Here is a 20,507-nt window from a genome sequence, read left to right on the forward strand (position 1 = left end):
CTTTTTGGTAACCTGTGTATCAGCTTGATCTCGCAACTGGACAGTTTCAGATCCTCCCCATTTTACTGATAAGCCTCCTAAGTCTGAAGGATGCAAGTTTCTTGTTCCCTTGCTCCTGTTAGAAGCCCAAGAAGCCTGATGGTAACTCAAAACCTGAGGGTTTGAAGTTACCGTGCAAGCCAGGGTTTATAATCTAGTTTTTCAGAGTAAGTGGCCTATTACAATTCCCTCCACCACTGATTATCAGGCCTGTTTTAACTATGAATGGCTGTGATTAATTAAATTATTGTAACTGTAGTTTTACAAGGCCAGAGAAGCAAAGCATGCCTTTGTAATAGTGTTTTAGTGCTAGATACGTTTGAGAATTTTATGGCAAATACTGGCTAAGGAAAGCCTGAATCTAGGCTTTGTTAGCCAGCCTTTCATGTCTGTGAATTCCAAATCTATCTGAAAGGAGAGAAAGCAAAACAAACCCTTTCTTAAACCTAAGTGGTATTCTCCAGCTGGAATCCTGTTACACATCATCAGATACAAATACTGTTTTGGTGAACTCCTCAAATTGATGGCTTTTTTTTTTTAAATGTTCCACTGCACTTAGTAAAATGAGGAAAAAACCCATGTAATTGAACATTTCTTTGGGATAAATAACACATAGCTGCTATTAGCATTTAGCTTTTTATAGGATAAAATCTATTTGTGTTCAGGTTTGGTGATGATGCAACTTTGAGTCATTCTTAAATCAGAGATGTGGGTCTGAATCCCAGCTAAACAAGTCACTTTTTTTTTTTTTTTTTAATATCTTCAGGGATCTTCAGCCTGGCTTTGTTCAATGAAACTGAATATGCCACATTAGAGCACAAGCAGATGATTACCAACAATGTTTATTGATGCTACCACTAAGAGAAAATGGCAGACTGATATAAAATAAAGAGACTTAGCAGATGGGATATTGGCATTTGTATTGGTTAAAATAGATTACTGATTTTTACCCCAAACCTGCACTTTTATGAACACTACAGTATTGTCGCTTGTTGAAGAACTGTAAATAGTATTCATACTTAAAAAATTATTTCCTGTTGCAGACCCAGACTATTTATTATTAGATATGCAAAGAGTATTTTATTATCAGGGAAATCTAAAGCAGCGGTTCCTTGTTAGAGCTCCTGTCAGCACTGACTTTAGACACAAGCTGCCAGCATAAAAAGTTAGATTGAAAGAAACATTTACTGTTTCTAGATATTCCCTTAATACAAAACCAGCAAAAACAGATCTGCAAACATAATTAGACACATGGCTCTAATTGAAATCAGTGGGAATTAGAAGCAATATCAAATAGCCTGCCTTTCACTAAACCACTGTGAGTGAGCAGCGCTGAGAACCACGTGAGGCTGAAGAGGGATTGAGAAAGCCCAACCAACAGGTAGAGCTGTGACCTGCCTTGAGTCTGCTAAAAACAAAATGCAGGTGTAGAATAGGCCTAGGATAGGTGTAAGAACTTAGTGGAGTTTAGGCTATCTGAATCTGGCTCTAGGTGCCTATATAAGGCTGTAAGGTCTTGGTTATGGTAACTCTCACAGACTCCAGGCTAGCATGAGGAGGCATGCAATGATTAATTAGTTCTTTGGTTTTAACATATAGCTTTTTGTGCTATGAGTATCCAGCAAGCTCTGCAGGGGCTATCTTCATTATTGGTAGCCCTTTATCATGGGTCAAGGTGTATTCTTTACATGTAGGTCATCAAAACAGTCCTGACTCACCAATATTTGCTCTGGTGGCTTTTTGCACTGGATACAGTTCTTGATGTATTTGAATTAACAGTGACCCTTAGTATCCAGGTTGATTCATCACAATTGCCAATGCATATTTATAGCAGCAAAAATTCATTCAGTGCTAGTCAAGGAAATCATGTGTGAATTTAAGTCCAGTTGGCAAGGTAGTACAGTATCTGAAATGTTGGCTGTGCAGCAGCTGTCATTCTATGCCAATCTATTCTATCATACAGTAAGCAGGTGGCTCACACATATTGTTTTTACTACATATCATTTTAATTTTGCAATGTCTCACTGAAATAGGAAATGTGTGCTACTGATTTCAATAAGATTTGCTTTATTGAAGCCAGGAGAGTATGTTAATAGCATGCAGCAATTTACAGCGTAGTTGGAGTAATACAGCAGCTGGTGAACCTGTTTATTCCCTATGGCTGTAGTTGTGTATCAGTCTTAAGTGTAGCTAATTAACTTCTATTCATTAGGAATTTTACATAAATTCAAGCAGAAAAGAGAATACAAGCCCCAAACAGTGTGTGTTCCTTCAGCACCCTTTTGTGATGCCATACTGCAGCAACCCATCTCCTCTGGTAGACATGCGTTGTCCTCAGGCCAGCTGAGGGGGGCTCTCTGTGCTCTTCTGTATTTCTGAGATTGGTAATTTTTTGAGGGCTTAATCTGTTGAAGAAATTGTCTTTATTGCAAGGTTGCATGCTAGTTGTTGTGTGTGATAATGATTCCCTGATGTATTGTAAATAACAATACAGCCCTTTGGTGTTTCCCCGCTCATCAGAATTGGTGTTTGTGTAGGTCAGGTGAGGCTGGCAGGACAGGGAGTGACAGTATCCCGCTATGGACAGTCTTAATATCCCTGTGCAAAATGTGGTCTCTGTTTCTGGTATTTGATGATCTTCTTGGCTAGCTTGCTTCTCAGTGTATTTCTTAGCTTCATCTTATTCTGGTTGGGCAAATCGAATTTTCTTTCACGATAAGCAGTATCTCCTACTCAATTTTTGTTTTCATTTACATTTTTTAATTTTCTGACATTTACTGGCCTGGGAGGATATCTTTCCTGGTCTGATTGCAGCTCCTATTCATATTATGGAAAGCTCTTGTAAGATATTTCTCTTTGTGGGAATTACTGTCAGTAGAACAGATAACGTTTTTTTTTGTTTTGTTTTTTTTTTCTTCCCCTGCAAGTTGTTTGCCTTTCACTTACAAAGGATGTTGATAGCAGAACCCTTATTTTGGCAAGGTGTTTCAAAAGTGTATTCTCTGAGTGGGTTTTTAGGTTAAAATAAAAAAACCCCACCCCAAAATAACAAAAATAATTAATGGGAATCAGGAAGGAGAAAGAGGGAGAAAAAAGGAATATAGTATATGGGATTGCTTCTCATCCCTTAGGCTGTAATGTCTCTGAATTCAAGATTTGCATTTCGATGAAAATGAATTTTTCCCCAGGTGAGCCAAAAGACAGCGATAGCCTACCTGACTTTTCCTAATGGCTTGTTTTGTTGTCCCATTCTCTTTGTGTTCACTTTGTCCTTCTCTCACTTGCATGTACTTGCTAAACGTCTCTTCTAGCTCCCTCTCACTTTGTCTCATCTCCTGTATCCTGCAAACTTCTTTCACTGTCCCTTCTTCTCTGCTGTTGATTTTTTTTACTTCTTAACGGCTGTGACAGTTTACTAGTTTATGTATCATTTCATGCTGAACGTCAAATTCCTCTGAAAACCCCACTGTGACTTTTCTGCTTTTCCAGAACAGAATTATTGAGGCTGACGATGAGATCAAGTGAAGGATCAACATCATCCTCTCTTCTAAAATTCACCTGTTTTCTACAAATTAATAAAGTATCGTTCCACTGTGTATCACGCTACTGGGTGCTCTGGTACAACAACTCCCTGCAGTTGTGTCATTTGAACACTGAGTGGCACTAAAGCCCATGTCACTGACAACAGAAGGCATTCCAGAATAGGGTCTTTTAACCCAAGAGAAGGCAAACGACCAGGTAACATAAGAGAGGGTTTTTGTATGGCTGGGAAGAGGTTTTATAGATGCAGAACTGTAACAGGCATTACATATCTTGGACATGTTGCCTCTCCAGTTATTTTTGAGGAGGAATTTATCTTAAGTTTTGCAAGGGATCATTCTGAAATGGTTGAAGAATTCTTCTGACCATGATACCGACTTTTTTTTTTTTTTTAAATTAATTGACTTTAATTCTTAGCTTCAAGCAGGTTCACTATATTAAAAGCAAGCCATTCTTCTGAAAGTCCTATTTCAATGTGAAGTTAAAAAAAATTTCTCAGTTTGTTTAGCTCAGAGAAGGTGTGGAGAAATGCCCAGTGCTGTAAGTGCTACTGAACAACCTTGATGTCATTTCTAAAAATTATTTGTGGGCAGTAATTAATATTTTGCAATATCCCATTGTTCTGGTGAAATTTTGTGCAATTTAAAGCTAGTTGAGACCCAGCTCCTACTTATTCAAAAGGTACAGCTTGATCAAAGCTGAAAAAAATAGCTCCTGCTTTTATCGTAGGAACACTGTTTTTGTGAGTAGCTCGTGACATGAATGTTACATTCAGTTTTCTTAAGAGTTCGAGATCATCCGTGCTTCACTTGAACAAAACACCTGGGACTTGACCTTAGACAGTTGCACTTTGTGTTTAACAACTTTTACTGGAGCTCAAGTCTGGGCCAGATTTGGCACATTGCCCTCATTCATTGTGCTGAGGACAAGACTGTACTCCTGGCTCTGATCTGAAATGCTGGAGGTGTAGCTGTAGTATGTGCGTAAAAGCGAAACTCTGGGGAAACCCACCAATTTCAGGCATAGCGTGGTGGTCTTGTTTCAAAGTGTGACTTAGACACAGCAAACACGTCAGGCAAATGAAGTTAACTATAAAAATCACTTCCAGTCCTCTCTTTACTTATTTTCCATCTTTCCCTATGACACTGCAGCCATTGAAACTTAATGTCAGTGCACTAAGTCAATTTCTGAGTTCCCATAGAATCGACTTTAGCTTTTAATCCTTTCTGGAGAGTGACAGGGCATATGGTAATATCAGCATCTTACTGTTTTTCTTACTTGATCACATTTACTTCAATCGTTGAATTGTGTATAAAAGTGGCATGCCTTATTTCTTTAGTCACTAATCAGATCGTGCATTACTAATCAGAGTAGTACCTTATTTCTCTTCACAGCTGGCATATGGTTGTTAGGTGGGTTGCTTTAAGTGGGTGGGGGGAGTTCAGTGGCATGCATTACTTTTTGTCACCTTTCATCTGTGCACTGCGCCACTGCTTCGCTTCTTCACATCACTTTGAGGCAGGTAAGAGCTTCCAGTTAAATGAAACTGAGCCAGCTCAAGCTGGCATCGCTTGGAAAAGTTAACAGTTTCCATAATGATCTATCTACGCTTAGAGGAGGAAAAACCTTAACTTCATGTCCAAGCATAGCTTAAGGTGGAATTGTAATTATAAAAGGCTGCTGTGTTCTGAGGCGATTTTTATCAGAGGAAGGTAAATCAACTTTAATCTACCACAGGGTCTTTCAACTCTGTGGTTTGCATTAACTTTCTCACTGGCTCTATATTTGAGATATGGGAGGGTGAGACTTCAGAATTTTGATAAGACTTGTGCTCGTTTCCCATATCTGAACCTTTTTCAGCAGTATGGAAACGGCCTTCTGCAAGCTGACCACTTCTTTTGCAGTGTCTGGCCACTAGCTAGCAAGTGTCATAAGCACAACCAGTGACCAATATATTTTCTGTTGAAAACATCCCATAATAGTGCCATGGAAGAACAGTTAATAACTTGATGCCTTGCATTCATATACCACAAAGATTGTATGTTTTTGTTGCATTTTGCTGGGAGGAAAGAGAGAACTATATAAATAAATAAATATAAAAATCATCTCATATGATGATGGTCCCTGTTAAACAGGGAGTCTGGATCTTAGAGAGATACCAGACAAGGTTCCTATTTTAATGTTACTCTCTAGATAAAGTTTCAGGATCAGTTATATATGATGGAAAAACTCATTCATATATTCTTATTGCATGACAGTTTTTGAGTTCCTATTCAAAATGGGGAATATTTTTGATATTTGCTGCTTCTGCAGTGGCAGATGAGAGTTACTGCAAGGACCTTTATGTCAAGTGTTCTGATGAACTCGTTGAGCCTCCATCTGTGGTTATACAACTAACATATTCTTGTAGCTCTGCGTGTCATTCTTCAGGTAATTCACCGGTGTATGGAATTTCAGACCAATGTGGAATTGCCTTTTCACATGACTCTAAGTCTCTATGCTCTAAGGTTTGTGGCTGCGCACAGTTAACAAAAGCTGTGCAAGATATGTTTTGCAAATTTGGACAAGCTGTACCTGAGATGTAATCACAATTGCTTTAAATGACTATAGATGGTTGGCAGTATCCCTCATGTCTCAGAGGTTCTTAATTCTCTTTCTACAGACAAAATTTGGATATTGAATTCTTTCTTTCCTGACAGCAAATTCTGCAAATTCATTAGTAGTTGGAGAATTTTCTTTACCTTCCTTCTAGTTAATATCCCCAAACAGGTATTTACTGTTCCACAGTGTGAACGGTTTTCTTGTATTTAAGCCAGCCTGGTGATACATTGTCATTCCTGAATAGTTCTGCCTGGAAAACGGGTAATTTATTACAGACATTTCACAAGGAAGAGAAAAATGTCTTCCATTAAATTGTTTTTTACTACCTCTAGGCATTAAATTATATTCTTTTTCTGATTTATGGTAGCCTTGTGATTTGGACAAACAGCAGCAATCAGCTGAGGTGAAAATGTGCTCCTCTCACCTGAGGGTTTGTTCATGAGCTAAAAAGAAATGGCAGAACTTGAGACAATAATACTCACAAGGGTATCTTGGGCTAGATTTCCCTTTGAGATACAGGCTTTTTCCATTTTTGTTATTAGAAAATTTGTTTAAATTTTGTTATAAAAATTCAGTATTAAATACAATATTAATAATCACGTATAATCACATCACAGTTTTTCTTGTCATGGGGAAATGGCAAAGTTTCCATGCTGAATTTGTTAAACCCCTTTTCAGTAATTTTTGAAGTTTCTGAAGATGACCTACAGAATCATATGGAAATGCATTGGTGTGATCATTTTGTTTGCTCCTGTTGAATGATCTCAAAACATAAAGCATCCTGAAAGATCTTACAGGGATGTGCTCCTCAGTTATGCTCAGCATATCTTACATGTGTTAGCCTGTCATAGTCATTATTAGGCAAATGGAAGTTAGACTTCCAATACTACCAATTCCACCAGAGGAAACAGCTATTAAACTTGTAGCGTACTTGGTGCTACCACAGTTCCACTGCCAGCATTATCATAGCTTAGTAATTTAGGCATGGCTGAGGTACAAATGTGCATGCTGCTACAATAGAAATATAGTTACATTCTCTGAAATAACACCAAGAAATATAATAAAATATAAATTATCTCCAATGCTAGGAGCATTGGCATGCATAAAAGTGCTCTTTCCCCTAAACAGGTTAACTTCCTGCCAACCCTGAACACAATTCAAGTGACTTAATATATTCCAGTCGTGTAGTTGCAGCTTGGCCTGAGGATGTGAGAGAAACCAAAGTCTGTATGGAGAAGAAACACCTCTCTCAGTGTGGTGGGAAAACAATGGATATACTTCTGAACTTGTAATCTTTTCACTAGATCTAGCAAGAGGCAGCAAAATTCAAGCAAAATGTGGGTTTTACAAAAGTGGTCCAGGTATGATGCCAGCCATTTGAGATGAGAATTTCTTGCAGTTGTGACCTGTAGTATTATCTTGATGACCATCGGTTCTTGGGGTAGGGCAGAGTGATTTGTTCTTATGAAAAGGCTCTGGCTTCTACACACTTCCCAGTCTCTCTGAGTGCTTCATGGTATACCTGGGACAAGCCCTGCACTCTTAGTGTCCTGCTTGTCTCGGCTGCAGCATGCTACAGATTTCCCATGTCATAGTTTCCTCTTTGTGGCAACCAGGGCACTGGGGGACAAATGGTACAATGGTCTTGTTTTGATATGGATATGTCAGAGGGGGAACTTGTGGGAGATGAGAAGCAGTCTTTGGTCCTTTAGACAGTTTAGACATCAGTGTCCCACAGTCTAAGTTGTTCGAGATGTTGAGCACAGTTTATGACATAATTTTGGTCAAGGTTTTAATCAGTCCATCACTGTTTTGAGGACACACAACCTGATGTCAATGTCAAATTATGCAGCAGTGCCCCAAGGTACGTTTCCAGCAGTGTAGTTCAGTCAGCATGATATTTATTGTTGATGCTTCAGGTGATCCTGATAACCTCACACTTTAACTCTAATGTGTTTTCATGTGTGCGATGAGAGTACTAGAGGAATTCTGGAAGCTTTGGCAGCTTCTGGACCTGCTCGCAGGTGGTAACATATTTTACCTGTGTCAGCGTGTTGTCTGTGTTTTTTTTAGGAACAGTCAACAATTCCTCAGACTAGAGCACTACTATGGGCATTGCTGGGTGTAATGCAATGGCTAGGCAGTGGATTTACATCTGTGTCTTTAGACTTACAAATCTACAAATAATGTATTTGCAGAAATGGCAAAGAGATTACATGTACTACATGGCTTGTGTGTCTTTTTTTTAATCTCTTAATGGGCTTAAAGACCCTATAAATAGATGAGATACAGAAACCCCACACTCCCTGTCTTAGAGATCCACAGACATGCAGATAAGATTTTTTGAGAACTCTTACCAGAGTTCTCTACTGCTCTGGTAAGAATTTGTACAAACCATTTAATCTATGTGTTTAATGTTATAAAAATAATTCCTGTAATATTGCCATATTAGTACTTCTCAGTTTTCTCTTTATACCTGGAATTTTAATCTTATGTTTTTTTCAGCTCAAGAAGGAAAGTACAATTGTATTTGAGCATAATTTTCCCTTCTTTTCCCAAGCAAAAGTTTTGAGCTCAGTTATGTGGGTAGTGTGTTTAACTTTGGTCAAAATTGGATAAAAAGTGGCGTTTAGACTTTATGCTGATATTTACTCTGTAAATTACCTTTCTTTTTTCAGGTCTAACGCAAGACAGCTTGGGGGGTTACTCTGACAGTATTAGATGTGTCAAATGTGGCTATTGGTATCTGAGCAATTTGTATGAAATCCTTTTGAAGTCATTGGAGAGGAACAGCTACTCCTAGATTATGATGTACCTTAAATATTTACCTTAGGGTGAGATGAATTACAGCTGAGAAGTGCCTTTTTCTCTCTATAAACTATCGAATGAGTCTAGATTGCTCATGGAAGTTTAGGTTGTCAATGCTGTAAGTATGGACTTTGAACAGAGTCTAGTTTGTTGATCTTCCTCTGTGTAGTGGGGGCCCAAACCCAGAGGCATGTTATTTCAGATGTGGCTTTGTGTGTGCCGAACAGAGGGGAATAATCACATCCTTGTACCTGCTGGCTGTGATCTTTCTAATTCGGCCCATACAGTTGACCCATCCCAGGTACAGGACTCTGCACTTCTTGTTAAAGTTCATGAGGTTTCTGTCAGCCGACTCTCCCAGTTTGGTGAGATCTTCATGAATGGCTGCCTGGTCCTCCAGTGTATCAACCACTTCCCCCAGCTGGGTGCCTCGCCATGGGCTTCAGGAGGGCTCGTTCTGTCCCATCATGTGGGTCATCAATGTTAAACACTTGAGGCATTAGGCAGGATCAGCCCCAGAATTGACTGACTGGAGATGGGCACCACTTGTAGCTGGCTGCAGTGAGATTTTGAACCATTGACCACTAGCCTTCAGGCCAGAAGGCCCATCCAGCTTCTCACAGACTTTGTGGTTCACCCATCCGGTTCATACCTCCTCAGTTTCTCTGCAAGGATACTATGGGGGGGACTGCATTGAAAACCTTGCTAATGTCAAGGTAGATGACAGTGCTTGCCATTCCCTTGCCCACAAATACAGCCGTTTTATTATGGTAGGCAATCAGGTTGGCTAGGCCCAATATGCTTCGTTTAGTTCTGAGCTTTAGGACAAATGCTTTGAAGTATGTTGCAGCTTACACAATATATATCGCTAACAGTGGTGCGTTGGGATCCCCAATGTATTTTTCTATTACTGTCACTATTATCAAACATAATGAAGCAGGGCTCTATCAAGTACTGTGTAGTTTTTCTAATGGAAATCTAGTGCGGTGAAATTCTTACAAAACCAAGGAATTGTTATCATTGACTTCAGTGAGGCCAGTAATTCAGTAAAGATTTCACCTTCTGTGTCCTAATTACCTGCCTATTGGGGAACGTGGATGAACTTGTTCTCTGCAGAATTTAAAAGCTCAAGTGAAAAGTATTTTTCTTTGAAGAGAATAGTTACTACTTTGTAACTATTTTGTACTACTTTGTAGTAACTGTTGCACTATGTATGAAAGAAAGCAGTTGCAATTCAGTGGAAATTCTTTTCAAATCCCTATTTTTGGTGTGGTTTGGCTACTTCAGTAAGGAGTGCGCTTTCATCTCCTAAAGCCCATTTGACTGTATTGGAGCTGTGCCAGTTTATACCAGCTGCTGGTCTTGTGAAATCGCAAGCCAGTCAGGATCCTGGATTCTGGATTTCAGGTAAGAATATTTTTTCTGGAAATGTAGCATGTGGAAAAATAAAAAGGACATGTATTTCTATTTCACTGGTAGGTCAGTATTAGCAAATGTTTTTCCTGTAGGCAGTGGTTAGAGCAGCAAAGCTGACAAAGGTGGTATTTTGAAACATAGGAAGCACTTTTAAAGCCAATGCTGTCATCTTTGTCAGTAATGTGTTACATGTGGATATATTTTTTGTGAAAAGCCAGTAGAGAGCTAGAAATTATGAAACTAGTAAAACATGCTTACAATGAACGCTTCTCATGTTATATGATTTCTAAAGTATTTGTTATAAAAATCTTTCTGTATGGCAAGAAGGCTGCTCAGGCTGGAAGGAATGCGTGATTAGAAAATACAGTAAGAGTTATTGTCCGTTCATTTTTATTTGGTATCTCAGAGTATGCTTCCAGAGGAGGAGAAAATAATTGTGTCTGCTAGAAGAACTCCATGGCCAGGTTCCTACCAAAGGTGATGGGTAGAGAGGGAGCTGGGTTGCCAGCTCTATAAATTACCTGTAGCACTGGTTTAATTACTGAGGAACTTCAGTGTTACTTACAATCCAGAGTGGGATTTTTATTGGAATATTTGAAACTTTAGTAGCTCTGTTTTCAAAATTTTAATTAAGAAATCACTTTCTGTGGGTTTGCCCCCCCCCCCTTTAGATTTGACTTCTGTTGAATGAACTTCATATTCTGAAAACTTGAGGAGGAGGTGGGTGCTTTTTCTGCTAGGAGTAATTGATTTAGCCAAAGTGGTGTTGGAGAAAAAACCCCTGGGTTGCCTGCAAATCAAGACAAGGTTGAGAATCCCAGCAGTTTGGATAATGCTTCTTACCCAAGCTGTAAGGAGAAAAATGGATATGGTATTTTCCCCTCTTCTGGTGGGGACTGTTCAGTATCTGACAAGGGGAATGTGTTGGAAAATTACTTAATGATTTGGGGAAATACTGTATTAGTACATGAGGTTCTAAGCTTGTCAGTGGCATAATCAGAAATAAACCACAAGTTTCCTGAGTTTCAGTTTAATCTTCTGCACCTGGGTGAAAAAGTACCTTCCTTAATATATGACCAGGCTACAAAAGCTTCATGCCAGCAGGCCTTTGATTAAATGTGAGTTTAGTTGGTCCATGAACATTGCAAGGAGACAAAAAATAATTCAGCCCTTACTTGTTTTCTGTACCAAAGCACGTATCATGCTCTATTTTTTAAAATGTAACAGGAAAAATGTAATCAGTACAAACTTAAAAAGATAAAAGTTTTGAGGTGAGATCTTACTGCCACAAAAGTTGATGGCAGAATTTCTGTGGACTCCATAGAGTCAAGACTTCATCTTTTGGTTGGTATTGTTAAGCTTGTCTGGGTTTACATCAATGTATGTACCTTTTACAGAAATATTTTCTTTCATTGTTTTCTTGTTACTGAAGCTTGGAAATTAATTTGTGGTTTTACTTCAAATACAAATACCAGTAAAAGGTTAGAAATAAACCATCTTTTAAAGGTTTCTCTTTATTAAAGGAATATTTTTCTGATAAATTTGCACTAATCCTAGTCCTCCCATTGTCCAGTTTTGAGTATTGCATGAAATTGTTTACTCTCCTACTAAATCTGCTGGCAACCTTTTGAGTGCATTTTGTTTTTTGAATTATGAAGGTGGAGGGACCATCAGAGAGACTTAAATGACTGAATTAGGTAGACTTCAAACATTTCTACTATGGGGACACTTTAAAATATGTAGGCAGTTCTTTTATTCAGTTTTGTAACTAAGAAAGCTTAGCTCTGAATAGCTGATGAATTTTTGAGAATCGGATCTGAACCACAAGAGTTAATTTGGGTACCTTTTTTGCTGAAACTGTGTGGAAGTCTAGAGTTTACTCCTGTGTACAGAAGCTATTAACTGTGCCTTTGGTGTGAATCTTGTTGTTAATTCCACGCTAATCTGATTTTGGAGCAAATAGCGGAGACCCTGGCCTGGGACTGCGCTAAGTTAAAGGAAGCAAGTCATCCTAGGTGTATGTATTAGGAAGGGTGAGAAGAGCCCATATTTGAGGCTCCCTGAAGGGGTGATGACTATGACACCACATTAATACTGTTCTGGTATTCCTTTCATATGCAATCTTAACTTTCTAGCTGGGTGAGACACAGCTGAATATCTGTGTAAATTCCCTGTCCAAAGCTAACTGCTCAGGCATGACGCTATGCAAACCCTGCACTGCTTCAAGGACCCACGTGGCTTGGGTGCAGATGAGTCTAGTTCTCACAGCTTAGTGCTTCTGTTTCTGGGATTAACACAGACAGCTTTCGTGTCTTAGATACACACGCAAAATATTACTGTTCATAAATTGTACACATCTCAAGGCATAGATTTTTTTTACAGTTACATGAATCCCTGTGCAAAAGCTCCTGGCTGAAGTTCTGCGCCGTTTGCTCGATCACAGTAAGGCCGCGTGATTAGTGTGGTCTCTTACAGAGCCTGGTAGACCCCCTGCTGAAGTGCTTATAGTCGAAGGCAAGTGACAGACAAAGGATATGATTAGGATTTAAAAGATAAAAGTAGGTACACGCACTTCATAATATTTACCTTAGTAAGTATTTGCAAATTTGAAATACTGCAAACAAATAAAACCACAGCCAGCCTCATCCATCTTTCCCAATAACCATCATCTGACCCTGTAGATGGCCCCGTTAGAACTCTCCTTGTGGTGCAATGCGTAAGGAAACGATCATGTTTCATGATTTGGAAAACAGGGGATGATCCAGAGATCAAAGGCATATATAGTCTGGCTTCCAAATGCTACGTTGTTAAGCCAAGTTTTGGAATATTGTGGTGTTCCTGTGCAAATTGGAATAGGTCAGAGGAGCCATGACAAAGGTGCGAAGTCTTCTCTTGCAGTAAGGAATTAGAAGCACTATAAAGGAAGAGAAGTATTAACACAGTACCTGCCTAATATAAAGAAAATGTTCCTGATGTTAGAGGACTTCTTGGCCTAGAAATAAGAGGTGTAGCAAGATCCAATGTCTTGAAGCTCAATCTAGACAAGTGTTGTCTTACATCTGTTAAGATACATGTTTAGTTATAGTTTTCTGTTAGAATAACTGAGCAAGAAACAGTATATTATCCCTCTCTTGCAAGTTTTAAATTAAGATAGCTTAATCTTTCTGAAGGATTATTTAGGTCAGTGATTAATTAGAGCCTGATTCAACATATTTTATTTAGAAAGATTAAATGGATGATATGTCTGAGGAATTTCTTCCACTTGAAAAATAAGCCTAGAAGGGTAGCTATCTTAATAATTAGCAAGCTAATGTATTGATTCATTTTATGTATTATTTTATTTTATTAGGTAAAGAGTCTTTAACACCGCTTAATTTTATTTTAGATTTAAAAATAGTATTCTCTAATATTAATATAGCAAATATAAAAAATCAAAGGCCCAGCTTAGAATCAGAATACCATAAAATTCATAACCTTTGGTAAATGATCCATTTTGGGGAAAATTAAGGAAGTAACAAATATTTGGTACTCTTTACCAACACAGATTGTCTCACTGTTTTACAGGAGTTGTAGGATTGGGCTTGTGGACACAGACATATTTCATTGGCATTGCTTTTTTTGGCTGAGAAAAGCGAGAAGTTATATTAGTGAGACAATTATTAGAATACTTTTTTTCAGTTCTGATGCCAATAGAAAAAAAGAGATTATGTCACAATCAAAGAATACATCCCAATCAGCACTGAACCTTTTTGGATCATATTTCAAATGAATTAACTTAGAGTCAAATAATTGCAGACAGAGTGTATTAGCAAAAGAAAGAGCCGTTACCGCTTTCCAATGAAATGAGAAACATAACTGAGTACCACCTGTCACAAAGGCAGTACAATGATCCAGATGGTTATTTATTTTCAGATGGGGAGGAAGAATGGAGAGAGGAAAAACTGCTGCCAGAATTTATGGGTTTTTTTTCCCTCCCCTTTGTTACCTTTTTGTCAGAAATCTCTAATTACAGGGAAAAAAAATGTTCTTAGGAATAGGTTGTATTGATGGGATGTTCCTTTTGCTATCTAAAGGTAGTTCACTTTTTTTTATTAGCATGAAATGCAGTTTGAGAGGTCCACCCATCACTGTTTCATCTTGTACGATCAATAAGGCAAAAATAGAATGAAAAGGATTTTGGCTGCTTGGTAGTGATTTCTTTCCCCCCTGAAGCTTAGAAATTAATTTGCAATTTTACTTGAAATAGAAATATCTGTAACAAGCTGAAAATAACCTGCAATTTTTAAAAAAAGTTTTCCCTTCATTAAAGAAATATTTTTACTATAAATACGCACAGTGTGAGCATTTGAACTAATGTGTGTTGTGCGTGCATTTTGTTTACCAGTGTATTTGAGGCTTGAGCTTAGACAGGAGTCAAGAGAGGGCAAAATGATTTAACCCTAGTCCTTTCTGATTTTGAATATTTTATGAAATTGTTCACTATGGTGCTAAAATCTACTGGCAACCTTGTTAGGTCTGACAGAGTGCAGGTTCTTTTTGGAATTAAGAACATGGTGAGAGTACTGGACATGGACATAAATGAATGAATTGGGTTTCAACCATATTTCTACTGTGGGGACATTTTAAAGTAGTTCTCATGTTCAGTTTTGTAACTAACAACTCGGTGGAAATCAAGGGTTCACTCTTGCCTAGTAGCTATCTACCCCCCCCCCCCCATCCTGGTAGAGTGACATATTTTATGGCTAAACTGGGAGAAGAGCCAATACACCCAGGATGTCTTCCTAGAACAGGAATTGTGTTCAGATAAATGGTTTAAATAAAGCATTTATTCTAAATTATAGCTATATTTTGATCACAAAATGAAAACTGACAGAAAGGTATGACTAAAAATGTGAGCGGTACTGGGCCAATAAGTGATACTAGGCTTCTGTGACAGCTTTTTTGCATATATAAAAATATACATCTACAAATAGCGTCACTTATTATATCAGAATAACTTCTTGGGACTTAGGTGGAGGAAGTACCTGTCACTTGATAATTAGGGAATACTCTTTAGGTAGAAACCCAGAACTTTTATTACAGAGACATAGTAAGAGAAGTATTGCGAGACCTCTCACGAGTTTGAACTCTGCGAATTTTAGGTCTTCATTTTGGAGCTGGATCTTATCACACATCTATTTTTGTATACACAGAGCTACGTCAGTGATGTTCAAGCCAGTAGGAATTACTTGCATCCCTGACCATTTTTATGTCAAACCCAGGTAGGTAAGTATGCGCCATATGCCTCCAAAATCTATGCTATATACCTCCAAAGTACTTTGAGAATGGGCTGAGCCCTCTGAATGTATTTCCCCTTATATATAAAACATTCCCCTCGTGAGCAGATTTTAAGGGATGAAACCTCTGTTCAGTAGGCTTTAAAACATTGGCCGTGATTCAGGAGAACATCTGAGTTACTGGCTTGCTGCAAGCCAAAGGGATAAGAGGCAATTTTAGGAAGGAGAAGAATAAAAATCAACTATTGCTGTCTTTATTTTCTTCTGAAAGATGACACCAGGCAAGGATCAGGTCAGTTTCTGACCTAAATTCAGAACATTATTGAACAAGAAAAATATTTCCCCTTTTTCCCATTGAAGTTTGCTTTAGGAGCTTTATCGTTGTAAAACTAAATGTAGAAGCCCTTGCTGTTTCGTTTATGTAATGCACTAGAAATATATATCAAAGACAAAATTACAGTCTGACATATGCCACAAAAGTATTTATTTCAATAGCATATCCTAGGTATTCTTAAAATCTTAAGTGTATCTTCATGTCGTGATTTCAGAATGCCTGCTCTTGTGTTCAAGTTTCTCAAATTATTGATGACTTGAGAACCTCCTCTTACTTTCTTCCTTAGCCTTCATGTACAAAAGCTTGAAATATCACCTAGTTATGTACTAAAAGTTCAAACTTTATGCTAAAGCCTGCTCTACATCATGATTTTAAAGCTAATTCTTTTGGGATGAGAAGTGGCATTATTATTGTAATAGAGTAATACTGCAAAAGAGAAAATTGCTGGACATGCCTGGGAGTATGGCTCACATCAGATGCAATAGTGAAAGAAGCCAACTTGAAGAAAGGGAAAACAATTCAAATGCAGTTATAAAGCAATTAGAGAATAAATAATACTTTCTCTTCATTCTCTCTTTGGTGTGATATATGGCTAGGATGTCACTAAAAAAAAAATTAGTATCTTAGTTATGTTTGATTAAAAGTAGAACTTTCATCTCGGTCCTTTATGGTCTTCCACTTTTTTGTGTGGAAAGCCTTTGGCTTTGGAGCTTCTGGATTCAACATTTTGGATCTTCATATTGAAGCATGTTTGTCACAGCTGTCGAAAGAATGACTTGCACTTTGGCTCTTAATTTGTGGCTTTGTAGCTATGGAGGTCTGTGATACTTTTGTGTGAGTGGAGCAGGATGATACAGAATGATTTGGGGAGGTTTGTTATTTAACAGAGTTTTTCCACAATTAATCTATTATTCAATAGTGGCAAACTCCTGGCTGTAAAGCACTCTGACAAAGAACCTTTGCAAAAACAATGACATGATCGAACCTAACTCTCTTTTGATGGCCCATTCAGTAACTCATCTGTAGCTCACGTGAATGGTGCTCGTGGTCTTGATCCTGTTTCTCACTGTGAAATGTCAGGGAATAGCATCATGTACACAGTAAGCTGATACCCTTCCTCGTGGTCTTTGTAAAATCTGATTTGTTCTTGGGCTTTGCTTTCAGATGTGTACGTGTGAATGAGCGTGTTTTGGGGGAATCTTTTGGGGAGTGAAAGGTGCGTAGATGCTATTGAGCTCGATGTATTGCAGTACCTTATTTAAAAAATGCTCTTGGACAAGCTTGAGATATTTAGGTAGAGAAGACTAAGGATGCTTATACTAATGTTTATTGAAATAGCTGCCTGTAGACTGAAGGTTTTTGGGCTTCTCGTTTTCGCAAGTGGTATATTCACTTTAAATCATTTTCTTTAAAGAAGGAAAATCACTTTTAAACACATTCCTTTCCCAGCTTCATCATGACTTTTATAGCTTAATTATAAGCTCCAACAACCCGGGTTTTACTGCACAAATGCTGACACAGCCTTACCTCTAGTGACCTGAATGACCTCCTATGTTAATTACTGTAGATCAGTAATCATGTTATGAAAATATGCATCTGGCTTCTGTCCCAGAATCTGGACCACAGTGTTGTCTGTCTTTCTGTATCGTGTTACATGTATGTATCACTTTGTACAAAGACTAAATTGTCAGTTGTGTCTCACAAAAATAGCCCCCTTCTTTGTAAGAGTGAGCTTTGACACCCCTTTTCTTTATACTACCTCCCCGGCTCTGTTTTGCTTGGTTGATGTACAAATAAATCAACCTGGAAGATCTTTAGGAGACTTGAAGAACATGCCTCATGGCAGACGAAATTAAATCGGATCTAGCGAAACTATTTATTGATCTACTTTTAGACTGCAAAGGATATCCAAAACATAGGGGATGGCCTGCTGCTTTGGCAAGGAAATCGGTGTTAAGAGGGAGATAGAAGTTTACCTGTTAGCTTATTTTTCCTAGTCAGATCTCCCTCCATTTTGATTCATATGCACACAGGTGTGGATGGGCGCGTTTTTGGGGGGAGATGTGCTGGGAAGGGATGAATGTGGGAACTTCTCTAGCTCAGCTGTCTTGGTAGGCAGCATCGTGCTTGTGTCCTTAATAATACAAGTGCTGTGGGGGCCCAACTGTCCTTCTGCTCACTGGGATAGCCAAACTTAGGCTTCGACGATCGTTTGCGTAGCTTGTTGGGGTTTTGGTATGGCTGTACGTAACCATTGTGTTGCAGAGCCAGATACGCTAGGAGAAGCTAAATGTGTCGCAGGCTTGGTTGAAGGATAAAATTGGGCGAAGAAGGGCGTAAGACTCCAATTAAATTACCTGTATCCTGAAGGCTAGGTGTTTGTAACTTGCAGGTAGAAGGGGGGAGTGGGGTTATTTTAGTGGAGGATGGGACAGATCTCTGTTTTGAAGGTGCTGCCTGTGTTTAAGGGTCGAAGCCTGGCAGGACGGAGCAGAGGATCAGCTTCCCAGCGCCCTTCTGGCGCTGAATTAAATCAAAATGAATGTTGGTGCCAGACTGCCCCGAAGCAACAGCCTCGGGGGGACCGTGGCCGAAGCCCGGCGCAAAGTGGAAAACTCCCGAGCCGCCTCTTGGTGCTCGCAGCAGTGTCCCTGGCGTGGGGGGCGGGGTGGGCTGCGGGGTCCGCTGCCCCCGCTCCCCGCGCCTTCCTCTCGGACGCGCAGCCCGCTCCCGCTGCGGCCGCGGGGAGCGGTGCCGTGCGGAGGAGCTCCCGGCTCCCGGCTTGCAGGCGCAGCCGTGCAGGGGCGAGGTCCGCCCGCCTTCACCGCCCCGCCGGGGGGGGCGGCGGCAGGATCCGTCCGCATCCCGCAGGTGGATCCGGCTCCTGCCTCCCCCCGCGCTGGGGCCGGCGGTGCGCGGAGCCATGTGACTGGCGCGCGCTTCCTGCCTCCGCGCCACCCGGTCCGCGGAGGGAGCGCGGCGGCGGCGGCGCGCGCGCGCGCGGAGCCCAGCGCAGCCCAGCGGCTCCCGCGGAGCGCGCCCCGGCGGGCGGGCTGGGCGGGCGGCGGGGAGGGCGCCGCCGCGGCCCCGCCGCCGCATGGAGACCCAGGACCAAGGGGCGCAGATGGAGCCGCTGCTGCCCACGGTACGGCTGCCGCAGCGCGGCCCCGGCCGCGGCAGGGGGTGCGACGCGCCCCGCGGGGAGGCAGCCGGGGAGGGGGGGCGGGGGGGCGCGCGTCTTCCTGCCCGCCTGTGCTGGGGGTCGGAGCCGGTTTCTCGGTGCGCGGGGAAACAGGTTGGCTGGCTCCGGTGCCGGGCGATGCGGCGGCGGCGGCGGTGTCTGGGCGCTCGGGGATGGAGCGGCGTGTGCGTGTGCTTGTTTGCGTGTGTCCCGCCGGGCCAAGCACCCTGCCGTCCGGCTCCCCCCGCCTCAGGCATCCCCTCGGTACCCCCTCTCTCCGCATCCCCCTGCCTTCGACTTCTCCTGTCGCCGGCTGCCCCTTGTCCCCCCACTCCCCGGCGGTGGGGCAGTGCTGCCGAGCGAGCACCTGTGGGCTGCTCCGTGGGGATCCCGCTCCGGGGCCGGGGCTGCCTCTGCAGGTCCCTGGCCCTCCCTCGCTTCCAGACCGCAGAGAAATCTGCTGAGGTCTGGCAGTTGCACGGCAGGGTCTGTCTCCCTCCGGATCCCGGTCTCCGCTTCGTGCCGCGGTGTCGCAGTTTCTCGTGCTCATCTGCGAGGGTAATCTGTGGCGTTATTGTCGCCTGGGGGGGGACGCGGAGTACCCTTGCCTCTGAGCACAGCGTGATTGCACGGCTACGGCTGGGCAGCGTTTCCTCAGCAAGTAGGAAGGGGCTCAGTTGGTGGGGGACTTTTTACGCCGTTGGATCAGCGGGGACCCTCTTTCCTGCCTGGCCTCCCCCAAACGCAGGGTTTGCAGACTCGCACAAGGTGTAAGCGTGGGCGTCGATCTTGATCTCACACGGAGATTCTGTTTGTGAATGGTGGTTCCTGTCTCGCGCTGGAAATCAACCTGTCTGGGGCAGGGAGAAGTCTCTCGTGCATATGTGGAGCGTCTGACTGTGCGTACACATCCCTGTGAATGCACCGCAGAGGTCTGCAGAGGCTTTGCTGGCTCCTGAAATGGCTCTGTCTTAGCAGGATGAGCTGCACAACATTGACAAAGCTTGAAGGAGACAAGTCTCAGCTGCTGCAGGTTGATGAGATGCACTTGTGGCAAGCCCGTTTTTCCTAGGGTCTGTTCCCATCATCTGTCGATGGGGTCCATTTTGCAGTCAGGTGGCAGGTTGCTACACTGTGTGAGTTTATCTTTGGCCTCCCCTTTCTGCCTGTGGCAGGGACAGTTTTTCCTGTTGCTCTCCGGATACCTTTTATGAATCCTAATTCTTGTTACTTGCTGCTCTTGCAGTTTCTGACACTGGAGTAGAAGAAGGTCCTGTCTTTTTCCCTGACAGACTGGCTGCCCAGTTCCTTT

General features: G+C 41.3%; 1 protein-coding gene across 2 annotated transcripts in view; it reads left to right on the top strand.

Annotated features, from left to right (window-relative positions):
- The first annotated feature begins 18,912 nt into the window (after positions 1-18,912).
- The window catches only part of SLC4A10 (solute carrier family 4 member 10), a 165,383-nt gene continuing 163,788 nt past the window's right edge, over positions 18,913-20,507 (top strand). For both annotated transcript variants that reach the window (XM_069781241.1, XM_069781239.1), the window contains exon 1: positions 18,913-19,159. Coding sequence is in view for 1 of the 2 variants with exons in the window: in XM_069781239.1 (XP_069637340.1) it covers positions 19,112-19,159 (48 nt within the window). In the remaining variant the exon portion in view is untranslated. The remainder of the gene's footprint in view (positions 19,160-20,507) is intronic.

This window comes from Haliaeetus albicilla, chromosome 4, assembly GCF_947461875.1.
Source record: "Haliaeetus albicilla chromosome 4, bHalAlb1.1, whole genome shotgun sequence".
In the NCBI taxonomy this organism is placed as follows: domain Eukaryota; kingdom Metazoa; phylum Chordata; class Aves; order Accipitriformes; family Accipitridae; genus Haliaeetus; species Haliaeetus albicilla.